We start from the raw sequence: 15000 nt of genomic DNA, 5'->3' as shown, positions 1-15000 counted from the left end.
GTATATTTTGTGTAGAAGTAACATTTCTGTCTTAATCCAGGCAATGCATTGTACAGTTAACAGAGTGAAATCATTGTAACATTTTGTTTTCAAACGGTGAAATGGTTGTGCGCATGCGTTATGTGTTGGCCACACCGGGTTGTTGTTAGCGTGTGTCACCTTGCTTTTATTGCTGCTTTTGTTTAGGACTGAATTTTAATATATCGACGGTAGGCTATTAATTAGTTTGCTCAACCAACCGCAATGATCTTTCCAACTTTCATTTCATGCTATTCCGCATTTTAAATAAGGTCTAAAAATCGACCACCACCTCGACCCGCATCAGCTGCCGGGAGAGGCATAAGCCGGGCGGAGAATGGGGAGGGGCGCTGTGAAATAACTTTAGAACCTGTCCCCATTCTCCGCGTGGCTTATACCTCCCACCAGCTACGCATGGTACTTGTATATTGCGTGCAAAATATGCAGATCAAGACATTCTTTCTCTGTCCTTAGCTTTGCTATTGCTGGAAAAACAAACCATCATAAGAAAAGACACAAGTCATCACCCGTTTTCCAGGCAAAATGTTCTTACTGCACTGGGATGTGTAAACCTTCCAAATGGCACGCATCGTTGCAAGCAAATCTCAAACATTCCATACCACAAATAAAAGGCCGTTTACACGACAGAAAAATTTGGGTCCGAAGCCGTCAAAAATGCGGTACGGACCCATAACGTTTGCAAAGAAATGCTGGAGTTTCTATAGGCGCCTATGGTCCTGTAGAAACTCCGGTGTTTCTTTACAAAAGTTATGGGTCCGTACCGCTTTTTTGGAGGGTCCGGACCAAATTTCTCTGTCGTGTAAACGGCCTTTCATGACACGAAATAAGCCCGAAGGTTTGGGCTCGAGCACTTTGCAGTCTTTGAGAAAATCTCCAAGTGCTTATTTCTTCCAAATTGCAGGGAAAAAAAATCATGTGATTACTTGTTAATGATACGCATCAAAATATCTGGGAAAGAGGCAGTGTATCATAATTTATGCAGAAGGAACGCATGCGCCTCACAATATCGGATATCCACATTTTTGTGGCACCCAGGAATTGATAGAGTGTACATTGACCAATCAGAATAGCTGGTGCTTGTTTTGTATCTCTTCTCTGAATAATCTGAAGTACCGCCTTTCTGCTGTGTCACCTGAAAATTGCTTTTCTCTCAGCTGACCAGAACTGATTTTTTCCGTGTATGGCAATTAATAAAAGTAACAGCTTATCGCTGCTGATGGCGGTTTGAGGCGTGCCTGTTTTTCGCGTCACGCCAGGAGCCCATCAACCTCGAGCGACAAGAGATGCGTGAAAACAGGCTGGCCTGACAGGGCCTGACGTTGGTTCGACATTTCAGAGAGCCTGGATTTGAGAATTCCTTCCCAGGCTTTCTCAATATACTTCAAAGAACGGGTGGCGAGATTATGCATTATGACGGTTTTTCTGTTCGTGTGACAAAAGCAGTCTTCACCTCCATGGCCAATATTAAAGCTACTGGTTGTCACATTAATGACAATGCGTGACGTAAGGAGTAATATTGCTGTGGTTGCTTGTACTTGTAATTCAATTGTCCCGGTGCTGTCAAGGGGAGATCTTTTTGCAAATGTGTTGATTCATCATGGTGAGTTTATTGAAGTAACTAACCTTTTAAGCAATGTAAGCTTAATTAAGCTTATTTTGTGCAGATGCAGGGAAAATGGATTTGTCCATTTTTTCTTTTCCTTCCAATTAAGTTGCAATTTGTAAAATTACATCTATCCCCCCTCCAGTGACTTTATACAATCTACAGTCAACGGCTGATAAACTCGATGTCTGAAATCATGAGAATCGTCGACTGTGCCTATGTCAGGTGAATTTTCTGACTGTATTAACGTTTTTTACATAAGTTAATTTTGTTTGTGTTTTCGTTTTTGCGCGCTGCAAGCTAAGCTTTCCAAAACATGACGAAGGGAAAAAATTGTCACGCAATAAACTGTGTAAATGTCTTAAGCACTAAAAGCCAAATACAATTATAGCTTGGATCCAAGACGCGATCGACAATAGCTGTGGTCGCACTGCAGACTTTTACCAAGGTAAAACCGATTTACCTGGGGCAAAATTGTGTGAGGTAAATTTATCACAGGTTTCATTTTACCTACAGTAAGTGAAAATCTTGAAAGGTCACACAACCCTGGGTTGTTTGGTTAAAAAAAGATTCCAAATCAACCTAAATGCCTGGCCAAATGCAACATTTCAACACAACATCTTGCAACATTGTTGGATACAACATGTTGCACATGTTTGGCCACCCTGTTGCAATATGTTGCAAGTGTGTTGGATGATGTTGAAAATGGTCAAATTCTTCATGCAACACTTCAATTGGATGTTGCATGATGTTGTACTCGTTTGGCCCTGTTCACGCAATATTGTTGTACTAGGGCATGCGCGCTAGGTCCATTTGTCGCACGCCAGGGGCCTGGGGCACATAAATATCAGCATGCTGTGTTGAAAATGTTGAAAATGTTGCGTATGTTTGGCCATCCCTTTCAACACATGTCGCAACATCATGCAACAATGTTGTGAGCATTTGACCAGGCCTTAAGACTATAGCGAAATTTCAAATGCTAAACAAAAACAAGTACCTACAATCTTGCTCTGAATTGTGCCATCTTCTTCCCGCTTTGTAGTAATAAAGCAACTGGCGGCAAAAAGGTTTACTTAAGGTGACCTCACACTGTGTTGTTTGTCAGGATCCTTCATTAAGATGAGCTTTTATTGGTTAATTACCTGGTCTTACCTGGGGAAATAAATTTTCCCTAGCTATCGTTTTTGGTAGCTGTCAAGGGAAACTCTATCCAAGCTCCAGACGATAAAATTTCCCTGAGGTAAATTACAATGGGGAAAAAATTGGTCACACTGAAAAAAGTCAGTTTCCTGAGGTAACGGTCAACAAGTCGAGTTTTAACCTACATGTAGGTAAAAAGTTGGCAATATGACCATGGCTAATGTGCCCCTGGAATTTTCCTCAGTGGAAAGACCATTCTTTTTAATTTAGTATGACCATACCCACATACTCGAGGGATGACATTTGTCAGAAAAATTTTGTGGTGAGCCTGGGTCGACACATTAATTTGAATTTTTGTTAACATGCTTCAGTTTTTTTGATGAAAGAAAGAAAGAAAATTCTTGCCCTCAGTTTGTCCAATGTTTTGGATGTTGCACAGTATAGGGAACACCCACACAACATCCTTTAGCTTGCTGGCTGACCTTCATTGATGTGACTCAAGATTTTGTCACAGATATTGTGAAGTTAATTAGGTATCTAATTTGGTAATTATTATCTGTGCCACCACACTTAAGCTGCTGTTGCACGTTGAAACTTTTAGCTGACATTTGTGTGCAACATAGTCTGCAAACACCAACTAACACCTCTGGCCGTCGTTTCTCTCCCCGAAAAAGTAATGGATGAGAGAAACGACCACCGGCAATATGTCTGCATTCACAGCAGGGCTTGAAATTGCGACTAACTGGTCGCCAATGCGACCAAAAATTGAGTGCTAGCGACTAGATTTTCAGAATTGGTCGCCAGCTGGGGAATCACGCTTACCAGGCACCATATTGTTTCAGCGGCTTCATGGGATTGTGGGCGCACTTAAACACCTTATGCTTCTTGCCGGTTACGTGAATTTTGCCCCTGGAAGACGAGGATTCAGCAGGAAGGTTAATTGAAAGTTTAAACCCATCGTCTGTTGTTAGTGCTGAAAACGTAGATTTAGTCATATTACCGAAGGACCTCCTCAGAACTAGCTTGATATTGATAATATTTTGATAATGAACCTGGACGTCACATGTTTGAAATTTGCATGGAATCTTCAAAAAGCAACCTGTACCCTTAACATAAAGTGGGTTGGAGAACTTGTCCCCTCTGTTAGAGAGCCACCTGCAAAATTGACTGCACAAGGTGATTAACAAATGGAGATAAATATCGGTAGAAAAGTATGTTAAGAAACCAAGTTCCTCTGATTCTAGAGGCTACTAAGACCGTATACGAGCTGCTCTTTTTATTTTATTTTGGTCGGAGACTGGTATGAGCATTGTGCGGGATGTGTGAGGGCCTAGGCCGAGCAATTGCAGTATTGCGTTTAGTCGCGATAAAGGTAAGTTGCTTGCCACGCAAGCTGTAGGAGAATAAAGAACTACGTTTTGAAGAGTCGCAAAGCAAGGATAAAGGACCCATGTTTGCCTTGCTATGGAAATCACAGACTGCTTTGCTCCATTTCAAATAACCTCAAAGAACACCATCACCAAACTAAAGACAAAGCCGAAAACAGCAATAGCTTTAGAGATCTTTCTTGTGCTGTTTTTTTTTTTTTTTGGTGCTTTTTAATAATAATGACTTTCCTTGCATGCAAAGTTGGCAACCAGAATTTATGATCTGGAGACCAAATTTTCCCCATTAGTCGCCAGCTCGCACCTGAGCAAAAAAGTTAATTTCAAGCCCTGCACAGGCTATTGTGCAACAGTTCAGAAGGCGTTGCGCTGTGTAACATAAAAGGTAGATAGTTACTTGTTTGGACACTGGTCTCAAAATTATGTTACTACATGTAGATTCCTGCAAAACAAGTCAATACTGTCTGGTTCCATGGCCTTGGCCAGTTTCTGATTGACTTTACATAATGCAGCATAGGGTAACAAGAGTGATTCAAAATAGTTTCACAAAACTGACCATGTTACACAGTGCAATGTCTCTGTAAACTTGTTTCACAGCACCAATGCACATTAGTTCAGAAAATCAGTTTACATTGTAGGTCGATTATTGAATTGACAAAGAGTTTGTGTTCTCAAAACAGAAATCTAAGGATTATCACATGTAAATAAAAAAGAAAAGTTACATGAGCAATAGCACCATACTTACCGGTACTGTATGTAATCCACATTACATGTAACTATGTAATTATTTTTAACTTGAAAAAAAAAATCATAAAACATGATTTTATGAATCTTTGGGTTAATGATACATGGTGTGTTGACCAGCTGGTGCACTGGCCATTCATATTGGTTGTATTGAATTCGTTACTATAACCAATCTTTGTATAACTCAATCAAAATAATCCTGCAGTGGAACCCCTCTTAGTGCTAACCCTTCCATAACAAAGTGAACTACCCAGTCGCAGGATTTTGATCATTAAATGACAAGGTTGTTGCACTGAACTTGTACATTGTAAAAAAATTACACCCCTTTACCAGTGACCTGTGGCCCTTTCACCTTTTGAACTGCGCTCCTCCTAGAAGTTTAAAGTCACTGCGACGGTTATTTTTTCACCGTTTTTTAACTTTTCATTTGAATATTTTATAATAATATTTAATAGTGTCTGGAGTGTAGTACTTCAAAAATTTTTCGCTCACTGAGTGTATATCCATCATTTTAGCGGGCCTTTGATTTTTGGCCGATCCAGTTGGGTCCAGGCAACTAATGACGTCAAAAAAGTCAAGAATGCAATGCCATTCTGAATCATCGTAACATTCAAGGCATCCAAAGGGTACCGGTAACTATCGTCTGACATTTCTAAAATGACATTTATAGCGCTAAATTTTCAACAAGACTTCTATTCTAACTTACACCTTTGCACATTTCTTTCTGAAGAGATGTGATCAAGTTACTTTTTTGACGTCATTTAACTTAAGTTACCAGGGCCCAACTGGCTCGGCCAAAGTTTTTTGCGTGTAAATCAAACACCTGCTCATAAAAATGCATGGATAGTCACCATGGGGGGAAATTTTCTTTTAACTACTACATTCCAGATACTGTTATAGATATTTAAACAAAAAGTTAAAAAACGGGGAAAAAATAAGCGTCATAGGGACTTTAAGGTTACTTAACAGAATGATTCAATTTTAAGCAACACATAATTTTTAATGTGACTATGAATTTGTATTTTAATTTATTTTTTAATCTTCATGAAATAGGCCCAGGCAAGTGTCAAACTTAACAATGGAGCTTTTATGCCCTCGATTGCATTGGGGTGAGTTAAGATTGTTTCTTCCACTGTATTGAGCAATATCAGCGATCTCCTTATTGTCAGTGCTCGAAATTAGTGGTCTTCTGACAAAAGTCATGTAATTATCATTATCACTACACAAGGCCAAATCATACAAATTCAGAAAGAAATGTTAACACAAATGCAAAGACACAACGAAAACCAAATAAACTCAACTAACTTTTCCGCATCTTTCCAAACACTGTCCCGCAGCCCTTCCATGATCAGAAGTATCAATTCAATTTCTGTATGTCTCCTAACTGAATAGATAATTTGTGTTTTGGTCTCGCATTGTTTTCTTTCGTAAATGGCTTGGCCTCCGTTTCAAACATTAAATTTTTCAAATTGTTGGCAGACGTGAATTTACTGTCTAACAAAATGTTTATGTTCCGGCTGAGTGGATCGCTGCCAGGCTAGTCTGATGGTGACGAATGGCCGCTCTAATTCCAGTCAATACACTTGGAGTTATTATGCTTGTTCTTTCTCTGTTTTCACTTCAGTGAAGAACTTTGGAAGAATTCAGACAGGTCCGTTGGACTTACTGTTTTGGGATTCACTGTCACAGTATTTTTTCTTTTCCCACACCATTTCTCGAACTTTCTCACTCCTCACTCGATCAGTTGCTCTATTGGTGTTTTTTGCTTGAGCCTTTTGCTGAATTTCATCCAGTTCCTTGTTGCCTAAAAAGTCCAAGTTTTGACCAGAAAAAAGCTGAGAATTTGATACTTCTTCCATTTTAAAGTAAAATCTCCAAACATCAAACGTTCACTACTGAACTATAAAGTACGTATTAGTGCAAACTCGTCCACAACGATTTGCGCCAACTCTGTCAGTGAAATGGTATCCTCAGGATCTCATTGGCCGAGTGAAGTTGTTTGATCACAATCAGGGCAGCAAATTCATTTTCAGCCACAGCTTTTTCCGTTTTGTTTCCAGGGTAATGTGAAGTGCTAATTTTCTACGCATATGAACCATGTGAGCATTGTGTGGGCCCTAATGGAAATGGGCTCTAGAAAAACTCTGATTAGGGTGGGAATTGAGCCCGCGACCTTCTGGTTACACTGTAGATCACCGATGCTCTACTGACTGAGCTACAAGGTCAGACGGGAGCAGGTTGTGGGAATTTCAGGGCAATGAATGTATGTACAAGTACAAGGGAGGGACTTACAACCTTGTAGCTCAGTCGGTAGAGCAGCGGTGATCTAACCTGAAGGTCATGGATTCAATTCCCACCCTGATCAGATTTTTTCTCTGTCCTTGTGTGGGCCCATTTCCATTAGTAGGGCTAATGCTCACATGGTTCATATGGGTAGAAAACTAGCACTTCACATTACCCTCTAATAGTTAATTCTGATGAAATATAAGGTTAGTGCTGCATGGCCAACCTTTGCAAAAATGTGACCCTTTTTTGTACTTTTTCCCTTTAGCCTGCAAAAGGGCGTGTTTTACAGAGGGCAGTTCTGTATTGATAATAAGAATAATTATAATTACATAATTATTATTGTTACACCTGTAGAAGCCCTTGCAGTCATAATGCAAATTGTATTCTTTTCTTTGAATTAATGTACCGATAGTTGTATTACCATAACTGTTCTTTTGCTTGCAGAACGTGGAAATCAAAGAAGGGTCAAGTTGGTAAAGCTGTGAAGATTGCCGTAGAAAATGGATATAAACACATAGACTGTGCTCATGTATATGCCAATGAGGACGAAATTGGTGAAACACTGACTGAAGTCTTTAACAAGGGGAAAATTAAACGTGAAGATCTCTTCATCGTATCGAAACTCTGGTACAATATAAATTACAGTACTGCTATAAACTATTTGTGCATTTGCCACGGTTCTGACTTGGTGAAACCGTGGATTCGATCTTCAGTTTGACCGAGGTAAAACCTCGTCTGTGGTAATGGTTCTCTGTCCATAAGTGAGATGACCATATACAGGCTTTTATGACGGTACGTTCTGTTGCGTCGTTGCTGTGAAAAGCAGTTTACATAATTATTCATAATTTCTTTACCTTGGGGAGCTATGCGGGATAACATTAAACAATGCTGTTTACTTTAGGCGCAATAACCGCAATTAAATCGGCCGCGGCATTCGGTTGCTTTCATCTTTGCCTTGGTTGTGGTTTTTGTCCAACTACGTAGGTCATTTCGCAGTAAACACTATCGGCAAAGACGAGGTATTACCACAAGCAAATGCACTAATAGTTTTGAGCAGTACTATATATGAGAAAAAAGGTCTTTTATGCTCAAATGACTTTTTGCATTTTGGTTTAAATTTTGTCTTATGGCACAAAAGTTGAATCTGAATTAATAATTCTTCCTGAAATTAGGTGTAACAGTCAAGCTCCAGAGGATGTATTACCAGCTTGTCAAACAACTCTGAAAAATTTGCAGTTGAAGTACCTGGACCTATATCTTGTGAGTTGACTTATAAAGAATTATTATGAGTTACAGGTATTCCAGACGTTTGTGTTTGTAATTCACAGGAGAACAAAAATGTCTGCTACCCACAGTTACTCCTCAGATAAAGCTAAAAATTATTTCAAGCGAAAAAAATTGATCAAAATGGAAAGAGTAACTAAAGTGAGTATTTATGAACTGTGGATATTTAACCTGTGATAACTGTGAGCAGAGTACTCACACCTGCAGAGCAAAATAAGTACTAAGATTGAAAATGAGTTACTTGAAAAAAAAAAGTCTTAGGAATGAAGCACAACTTCCATTAACTTGAAGTTAATGCATGAGTGGAAAGTCTTTGCAGATTGGCCATGTTCCTACAAAAGACAATTACCTTAATATTGGGAATTGAAGTTAAGAGAGAAAGTACATGTGCACTTAAAGGATGGAAAGAATTCCTGTGGGGCCTTGGCTGTTAATTGTACCATAGTTAATAGATGTAGGCTGGTTATGAAACTTTGTTTCATGTTTTTGTTCGCTTTTTTGGCCTTGACCCTGCACAAAACCAGACAAAAACACGCTTTTTTCGTCAGGATAACCATGCAATCATAAGTGTCTTGAAATCTCAACAGAATTTATTTATAACAACAAACAAACTTGATGTACAACGTCAACCATTTGGCAAGAGCACATGGCGAGCCTATATCCTTAATGTGCATGTCGCTAGCGTTACTAAGCAATCACGAAATATCGACACATCTCCCTTTTTTTTTTTTTAAGGAAAAACATAACAAAATGAATCGGTTGAATACGATGCTTAAGCATGTTCTGGAATCTAACCAAGGAGAGCCCTAAGCATAAGTGGTCCTACGGTAAGACCAACGACTGTTCAATGTTCAAAGTTCACAGTTAACAAAAAACAAAAAAAAAACTAAAAAAAAAAAAAAAATTCAACAGTACTAAATGTCCTCTCTATAACGAATAGGTTTCCTAACAAGTCTACCACTTGAGGTTCTCTGTTCTGGAATCGCGTTCGAATCGCTTGCATCAGGACTGGCGTTGCTGCTTTCAGGAACGTCAGTATCCTCCACCTGGACGACGTTGGGAGTAGGCTCAGTATCCGGAATTTGGGAGTCGTCCCCTGATGTGTCATAACAAGTGGGTGTAGGTACCTTTCTAAGATGCCTACGATTTCTTCGCAATCTTCTACCACCAGTGTCTATGATGTATGACCTGGGACTCTGGTCTTCACGGACGACCTTAGCTTCCGTGGTCCACTGCTTCTCCTTATCCAGCTTGGCTCTGACCCGGTCTGCATGCTGTAGCTTTGGTAATTCTCTCGCGCCATTCCTTTTGTCAAAGGACTCCTTGTAGCCCCGTTTGGCTTTGATATCAGCTCTTTTGATTGCTGTATGGTTTGGAAGCTTTGGCTCTAAAACTTTGGTCAGTGTTGGAAGTGTAGTACGTATCAGTCTTCCCATGATCAGCTCTGATGGCGTCTTTCCAGTTGCTGGGGTTGGGGTTGCCCAATAGGCCATAAGGGCAAGGAATGGATCTTCCTGTTTCAAAATCCTCTTAGCGATTCGCACGCCACTTTCTGCAGTACCATTTGCCTGGGGATGATGCGGGCTTGATGTGGTGTGTTTGAATCCATACTTTGCTTTGAACTTATCAAAGTGTAGTGACTTAAACTGTGTACCATTGTCACTTATTAGTTCCTCCGGAATTCCCCATCTTGCAAACACTGACTTCAGCTTTTGGATGACAACTTGGCTTGTTGTCTCAACTAGGCTTAATATCTCAATGAACCTTGAATAATAGTCCATCACTACCAGGTACTTCTGACTGGCTAGCTCAAACAAATCGGTGGACACCTTCTGCCACGGTCTATCAGGTAGGTCTGTGGTCATCAGTGGTTCCTTTCTTTTTGATGGTTGGTTTTCCTGACAGAATTGGCATGACTCCACCTTTGCCTTGATCTCCTTTGAAATACCCGGCCACCACACAGAAAGGTTAGCACGTTCGCGGCACTTTGTTATACGCTTGTGACCTGTGTGAAGGCGCTCCAGTATCTCCTCTCGCATGTCTGCAGGGATCACTATTCGATCATCATATGTTAATAAACCGTTGTTCATTGACAAGTGTCCACGAGAATCATAAAACTCTCGTATCTGGAGGGGAACTTTTTCCACACGGGTTGGTCACCCTTCCAGTGTGAATACCATCACTTTCAGGAGCTGGGTCATCCTTTGCACTCGCTTCTCTGATTCTCTTAAGCTGATCACTTGTGGCTGGCCTTGTAGATTCAACCAAGTCTACAAATGCCTGAACATCTTCTACCGTGTTGGGTTCCTGTCCTAACTTACAAGGACTTCTAGACAGAGTATCTGCCACCACCATCTGCTTGCCAGGTACATGTTCTGCTTGAGGACTGAACTGCATAAGGCGCATTACAAGTCTCTGGCATCTTAATGGTGTTTTATCAAGATCTCTCTGGTTGATCAGTGGTACCAGAGGTTTGTGATCTGTCAAGAGCTGGAAACTTGGAAGCCCCACTAAATAACGTGATAGTCTCTCACATGTCCACACTGCTGCCAGGCACTCTTTCTCAATTTGAGCATATCTGACTTCAGTCTCTGTGAGTGTTCTACTACAAAAACCAACTGGGCGGAGTTGGTCACTGGGACCTTGCATCAGAACCCCGCCAATCCCATAGCTACTAGCATCTACACAAACAACAGTGGGTATCTTAGGATCATAGAATGCTAACACTGTATCACTTGAAATGATTTCTTTGACCTTGGTAAATGCAGTTTGCTGGAGAGGTCCCCAAGTCCAAGCGGTATCTGACTTCAGTAGTTCGCTCATTGGACGCATTACTGAAGCAAGGTTGGGAATAAACCTCCCAAGGTAGTTAATCATGTCAATCAGTCTGCGTAGTTCTGGAACATTAGTTGGCGCTTCGAGCTCCGTAATCGCCTCCACCTTCTCTGGGTCTGGACTTATGCCCTCGGCACTGAGAACATGTCCAAAGTATGTTAGCTTGTTTTTCTTGATCTCGCACTTCTCTTTGTTCAGTTTCAGTCCTGACTCCTTAATGACTTGAAACGTGTTCTGTAAGTTCTCATCATGTTCTTCAGCAGACTTTCCATACACAATAATGTCATCCATAATCGCTTCACAACCTTCTCTGTTCTTTAACAGATTACTCATTAGAGACTGGAAAATTTCTGGGGCAGACGTGATTCCGAATGGAAGTCTTTTAAAACAGAACCTACCAAACGGAGTCATAAACGTGGTCAACTTGGCACTATCTGGATGTAGAGGGATCTGCCAAAATCCACTGGACGCGTCAAGTTTCGGAAAGTACTGGGCACCAGCAAGTTTGGGCGCGATATCTTCCAAGGTAGGAAGAACGAATCTTGAGCGTTTCACTGCACTGTTCAGCCTTCTTAGATCGACACAGATCCTGAGCTTACCATTACTTTTCTGTACTGGTACCATGGGTACACACCATTCTGTCGGCTCTGTTACTCTTTCGATGATTCCAGCTTCTTCCATCCGCTTGAGTTCCTCTTCTACTTTTGGCATTAAGGGAAAAGCTATTCTTCTTGCTGTGTTTATACAGTAGGGTTGGGCATTCTCATCCAGTTGGATCTTAACTGGCTCACACTTGAACAAGCCTATATCTCCAAACAACTCAGCATCCACCTCTTCTAATCTCGCAACTAAACCCATTTCACAAGCTGCTTCTCGACCCAGCAAGTTACTTGCATGTTCTCCACTGATTACAAAAACATTGAGTTGGTAGTTCTTGTTGCAATGCGTCACTGTTGTTGTAAACTGCCCAGCGCACTGCAACTTGCCTCCTGGACTAAAAAGGCTATCTTCGATGCATGTAACTTGGGCTGATTTGGTAAACTAGCAAAGGTGGACTTTGAAATGGCGGTAATATCTTCACCTGTATCAATTTTAAACACCACAGGCTTACCACTGACCTTAAGCTGGACCTTCCATTTGTCATCCTGATGTAAATCATTTGACAACACACCTAAGAACCAACGACCAGCACTGCTATCATTTGAAGCACTACCACCACCACTACTATTCACTTCACTCACCGACTTGGACCAACAAACAGCTGCAAAGTGACCCACCTTTTGACATTTCAAACATCGTTTGTCTTTTGCTAAACAGTGTTCGGGCTTTGAGTGGTGAAGACCACATCTGCCACATTTTTTTTTTTGACCCTGTTTTTGGGATGGATCCTCTTTCTTTCCTTTTCCCTTTTTCCAACGTGGATTAGACGCTTTCTTCTTACTGTGCACCTCCTCAACTTTCGATGCGAGGGAATTCTGATCAGTAACCTGAGACTTGACCATTTCTGACTGGCGAGCTATTTGAATCGCGACTTCCAGCGTTAAATCCGACTTTAACTGCAATTTCTGCGACACACCTTTATCCAGAATTCCAATGACGATTCTGTCCCGTATTTGCTGATCGCGGCTGTCCCCAAAGTTACAGTGTTCGGCTAATTCGTAAAGACTTCGTACGAACGATTCGACTGTCTCCCCTTGCTGTTGGATCCTTTTGGTGAAAACGTGCCCGCTCGTGAATTATGTTCCGTTTCGGCACGAAATGTTCATCAAATTTCGCCAAAATCACGTCGAATTTTGCATCATCTCCTTCAGCCAAGGTAAAGGACTTATACACATGTTCTGCTCCTCTTCCCATTGTGTAAATGAGAGCACTGACTTGCACGGCGCCTTCCTCTCCAAATTTCTCTGGAGGGCTTAATTTCAGCATTTTACTTGTTTCACCGCTGCCACCATATCTTAAAATCTCAACAGAATTTATTTATAACAACAAACAAACTTGATGTACAACGTCAACCATTTGACAAGAGCACATGGCGAGCCTATATCCTTAATGCGCATGTCGCTAGCGTTACTAAGCAACCACGAAATATCGACACAATAAGCTTCGACTAATTTATTTGAAATTAACTTGCGAACCGAAAACAAAAGATTGTGCAGGGTCACGGTCAGTTGAACATCTAATTGCGACTGTATTGTTCCTGCTTTTGAAATTCCCAGGGTTTCATAACCAGTCCCTAGATTAACTATGATTGTACCTATAGCTTGCTCTCATAGGATAACAATATAACTGTTAAATTGCATCATCATGTGACCGAGAATGATGAGGGTGATAGTGAATAATTAAAGATTGTCAGGAACATTAATTTAATCGTTCAAAGGATTATTGTGACTAGTGGGACTTGGCAAATAGTGAACATGTTTGCAATGGTCTTTTTGACTTGCCATTTTATTGTGAATAGATCCACCTTCCAATTGCTTTCAAGAAGGAGGCACCTTTTCCTCACTCGGTGGCTGAAGGAACTCTTGGTTATTCGAAAGAAAAAATGGCAAAGACATGGGAGGTGAGTTTCAGAAAAACAAATTTCTAGTTTTCTAAAGAAACTGTGGTGCTGCGCCGGTGTGAGAGTGAAACGGGAAAATTTGGTTTTATCAAACGTGTTGATAAAGGTCGAATTACCACGGTGACTGTGAATGATTTGGAAAGCTGACGTCTCGAGCGTTAGCCCTTCGTCAGAGCGAATAGAGGAATTTCGGGTGTTGTTGGCTTTTATGCGGTTATTTCTAACATGCTTAAGATCTCAGGACCGAAGATTTCGATCCGTTGAAATCACTGACCACTTTACATGCATCTCCGCAAATGTCATCTGTTGCATAACCTGCACACTATGCAAGAAGACCTACATAGCCGAAACAGGGAGAAGATTGGCGGACCGCTTTCGCGAACAGCTACGAGATGTAAAAAAAAAAAAACCCACACAGATGCATCAAAACCAGTTGCGCGATATTTCAATCTTCCTAATCACTCCCACCACAACATGACAATTTGCGGCCTATCCTTTTATCAAGGGAACACAGAAAGCCGCAAGAATCTGGAACAAAAATTCACCTAGCAACTACATGTAGGTACACTCTATCTTCACGGAATCGACAAACCGCCTCTCATCCATTGTTTTATTCACAAATTCATGTTACCATATTTCCACCAACGGCAAAGCTCTTCCACTCCCTCATAAAAACCAACAACACCCACAATTTCTCTATTCGCTCTGACGAAGGGCTGACGCTCGAGTTTAAGAAAAAAACGAGGTCTTGGTACTGTGAAAAAGAGGTCTCCCTCCAGCTGTCAAAATGTTTACCAATTACCGCTTAAGAAAAATTTGATATACCCAAATTCCAAGGAAAAATGTTCTCTTTTTTTTTAAATTTGTAATTTAACTGAACATCATTGGTATTGTGCCATAAAATGAAGCAGTGGGATGTCATTATTGGCCAGTTTATCCATCTTGTCCTCCCAGTGTTTGCAACTTTTGTTACACCTACCATTGTGATATTTCAATAATTCCCAAACTTTAATTTGTGCCCACCCTTTTTTTGCCTAGAGCCCGTAAAATATTCATTTGCACCGACTGTCTGTTGCATTTTCACCATGTTGTGAAATGGACCTTGGTAATCTAATTTACTCAAA

The 15000-nt window shown here is 40.8% G+C and overlaps 1 protein-coding gene across 1 annotated transcript in view; it reads left to right on the top strand.

The window, feature by feature from the left end:
- Positions 1 to 1422: 1422 nt before the first annotated feature.
- LOC137996662 (aldo-keto reductase family 1 member B1-like) overlaps positions 1423 to 15000 on the top strand; it is an 18912-nt gene continuing 5334 nt past the window's right edge. The window contains exons 1-5 of the mRNA XM_068842181.1: positions 1423 to 1639; positions 5965 to 6020; positions 7642 to 7824; positions 8370 to 8457; positions 13775 to 13876. Coding sequence (XP_068698282.1) covers positions 1637 to 1639; positions 5965 to 6020; positions 7642 to 7824; positions 8370 to 8457; positions 13775 to 13876 — 432 coding nt within the window. The 5' untranslated portion in view covers positions 1423 to 1636. The remainder of the gene's footprint in view (positions 1640 to 5964; positions 6021 to 7641; positions 7825 to 8369; positions 8458 to 13774; positions 13877 to 15000) is intronic.

The sequence above is a fragment of the Montipora foliosa genome, chromosome 3, assembly GCF_036669935.1.
Source record: "Montipora foliosa isolate CH-2021 chromosome 3, ASM3666993v2, whole genome shotgun sequence".
Taxonomy (NCBI): domain Eukaryota; kingdom Metazoa; phylum Cnidaria; class Anthozoa; order Scleractinia; family Acroporidae; genus Montipora; species Montipora foliosa.
This window is presented reverse-complemented; position numbering and strand designations above follow the sequence as displayed.